We start from the raw sequence: 2,791 nt of genomic DNA, 5'->3' as shown, positions 1-2,791 counted from the left end.
GTTCAGTTTTGGGCTCCTTATCTTAGAAAAGACAGGAAATGGTTCAGAGAAGGGTTACTAGAATGGTGACTGGGATGGAGGGGTTGTCATATGATGAGAGGCTGAAATCTCTCAAATTGTTTTCTCTTGAAAAAAAGAAGAGTTAGAGGGGATCTGATTGAAGTGTTTAAGATTGTAAAGGGAATTGATAGTGTTGATGTATCACCTTTTTTATATTTAACAATGAGAATAGTTGGACTAGGGGACACAAATATAAATTTTAGCAAGGTAGGAGTCATCTTCAGCTAAGACAGTTTAATTTTTCAACAGGGTGGTTGGCTTTTGGAAAGGGTTGCCTTTGGATGTTGTAGAGGCAGTAAATTTAAGTGGTTTAAGAAAAAGCGTGATAAGTATATGAATGAAAGCGGTTGGGTTTAAGATTTTATTATAATAATAATTTTTAAATAATTTTAATTTAGTTCTGAGGATGGAACAGCTAAGATTGACCAATAGGTCCCATGTTGTCCCAAAATATTATGTTATGTTATATGTTATTATTTACAATGATCCAAAACGTTTTTAGCCAATCTATCTACTTTTAGTTGTACTTATTTGTCTTGGATATATCAGGTTTATGGTTACATTTTGTTACCCTGCCTCTACCCAATAGCCTTTTTTTGTTTTAACTTTTAATTTTGAGTTATAGTTGTTTTTTTTAACTAAGGTACTAAAAACTTATTGAAACTTATTTTTTACTACAGAAGAAACTGAAAATACACCAACTTATCCACTTTTAAGGGCAAACCCAAATACAAACATAGATGGTCAAAACATTTTGTCTTAGTTGATTATCATCATATACCTTAACCCTACCAATATTTTGCAGATTATTAGTAAACATTATAAGGTTTTCATATACAAAATATCCAATTTTTTGTAATTAAGTTTTAAGATTTCTTAAGTGATGTTTTTATCATGCCTTTTTTTTTGCATGTTGACTATCCAACATGCAAAGTAATTTTGATTTTTAAAATTGAAAATACTTTTATGCATCAGAACTCTTTCAAATTTCACATGCAAAATCTTTATAACCTCCAGCTAATTATCAAATGTTTTTTTTTAGAAAAAACTTTATATATTATCTGCTATTTTCACTACTGTATCTCTGTGCAAGTTTGGTCGATTTGACCGACCTCGTAACCGCCATAAAAATAAATATAAATTATGCTTTTTTCGTTCTAGAATGACTACAAAGTATAACATAAAAACACAAATGTTTAGTCTAAGTAGCTTAAATTTCATAACATTATACATTTATATGTATTTATTATTTTTATTATATTGACCTTTCAACCATGCCTGGCTAACATAACAGAAGTTGCAATGAAGCAGTGCATGTGCACTCATGTTATTGTAGCCAAGAGTATAAAAAACTGGCTTTTATAAAGTGACCTGTCTTGCTGTGTTTTAGTGGACTAGTATTTTGTAAAATACAGTCACATTTCACTTATAATACATTATATATGTATATACATTATTATTATTATTTACAAATAAGTTCTTAAACTTATTTTTCTTAAAACATATAACAGTAAATAAAGAAACAATTATCTCTTCTAGTTACGAAATTTATACTCATTTACTGCTTGCCATAGGTTGCTAAGCCTTCACAAATTTCAGACAACATTAATAATACTCAAAGCATCAGATTAAACAAGGTTGGTAACATGATTGCTCTTATAGAGTGTCCATTTATAACTTCAGCTGCTCCTGTCTTTACTTAAACAAATTCAAACGTTAACTGAACCAACTCTCTGATGTACAAACTTGTGTACACATAGACAGATAATACCTTAATGAAAAAAGAATGAGAGAAAAGATAAATATAAAATAAAATTGACATTAATTGAAAAAGACAAGCATCCTAAATCATTCCATTCTTGATGGATTAGATGCTAAAAGTTAATATAATTTTGCTTGTTTTCGGAATATGTGATGCATCTACACCATGTTAAAACTTTGATTTACTGAACTGATCTTATGGTTACCTCTGTGACGTCCTGTGTTTCCTTAGTTGACTGCCAATGCCTATGGTTGTACACAGCTTTGTTCTAAAGATGAGAAACAGATGTAAGTACCTTTATGTATGCACACAAACACACACAAAAATAAATTAATATTTAAGTTCTGTAATGCATATTAGTATATAAAAGACATTTTAATACTAGTAATAAATGACCTTATAACATGAAATTTATTTTTCTTTAAATGGACATTGCAGTAGGTGAACCACATTCCCTATTTTGAAAAGTAAACCAACCAAAATTTGTTAAATCTAGGGGCCAGCAGAGATGGGAAAAATCCCCTTAAGCGTTACTCATGATAGCCCAGTAGTGCCTGAACGAATACATGTTTTTCTAACAATGTTAGGATTTTGCCTCATTTTTGGCTTATTTACCACCCAGGAATTAGATTTCATGTTGTCCAGGAGAAGAGCATACTTTTTCTAGAAATAGTGTGGATCCCACTAGTGTGCTATTACTCTATCTCATTTTCCAATACCTCTTTTTTTCTGTGTGGATCTTGCCCTCACTGGCCCCTCCACCTTGTCAATGTGGGATTCTAGCTAAAGTGTGAGGTAAGCGTGTTTCAGAAGTTAACATTTTCATCTACTGAAAATGTAATTTCAATAATTCTTACCTCCATTCACACTCTCCCACCCTTCCTCCCCATGAAATGGCCTAATTTTGGGTCTGCTAATTTGGACCATCTCGAATAGTAAATAGGAAGTAGTAACAGGGAACTTATATAC

At 31.2% G+C, this 2,791-nt stretch overlaps 1 protein-coding gene across 1 annotated transcript in view; it reads right to left on the bottom strand.

The window, feature by feature from the left end:
- Positions 1-2,791, bottom strand: part of LOC106466267 (wings apart-like protein homolog) — a 43,293-nt gene that overhangs the window by 23,564 nt on the left and 16,938 nt on the right. The window contains exon 4 of the mRNA XM_022394240.1: positions 2,028-2,090. Within this exon, the coding sequence (XP_022249948.1) occupies positions 2,028-2,090 (63 nt within the window). The remainder of the gene's footprint in view (positions 1-2,027; positions 2,091-2,791) is intronic.

The sequence above is a fragment of the Limulus polyphemus genome, unplaced genomic scaffold, assembly GCF_000517525.1.
Source record: "Limulus polyphemus unplaced genomic scaffold, Limulus_polyphemus-2.1.2 Scaffold2209, whole genome shotgun sequence".
Taxonomy (NCBI): domain Eukaryota; kingdom Metazoa; phylum Arthropoda; class Merostomata; order Xiphosura; family Limulidae; genus Limulus; species Limulus polyphemus.
This window is presented reverse-complemented; position numbering and strand designations above follow the sequence as displayed.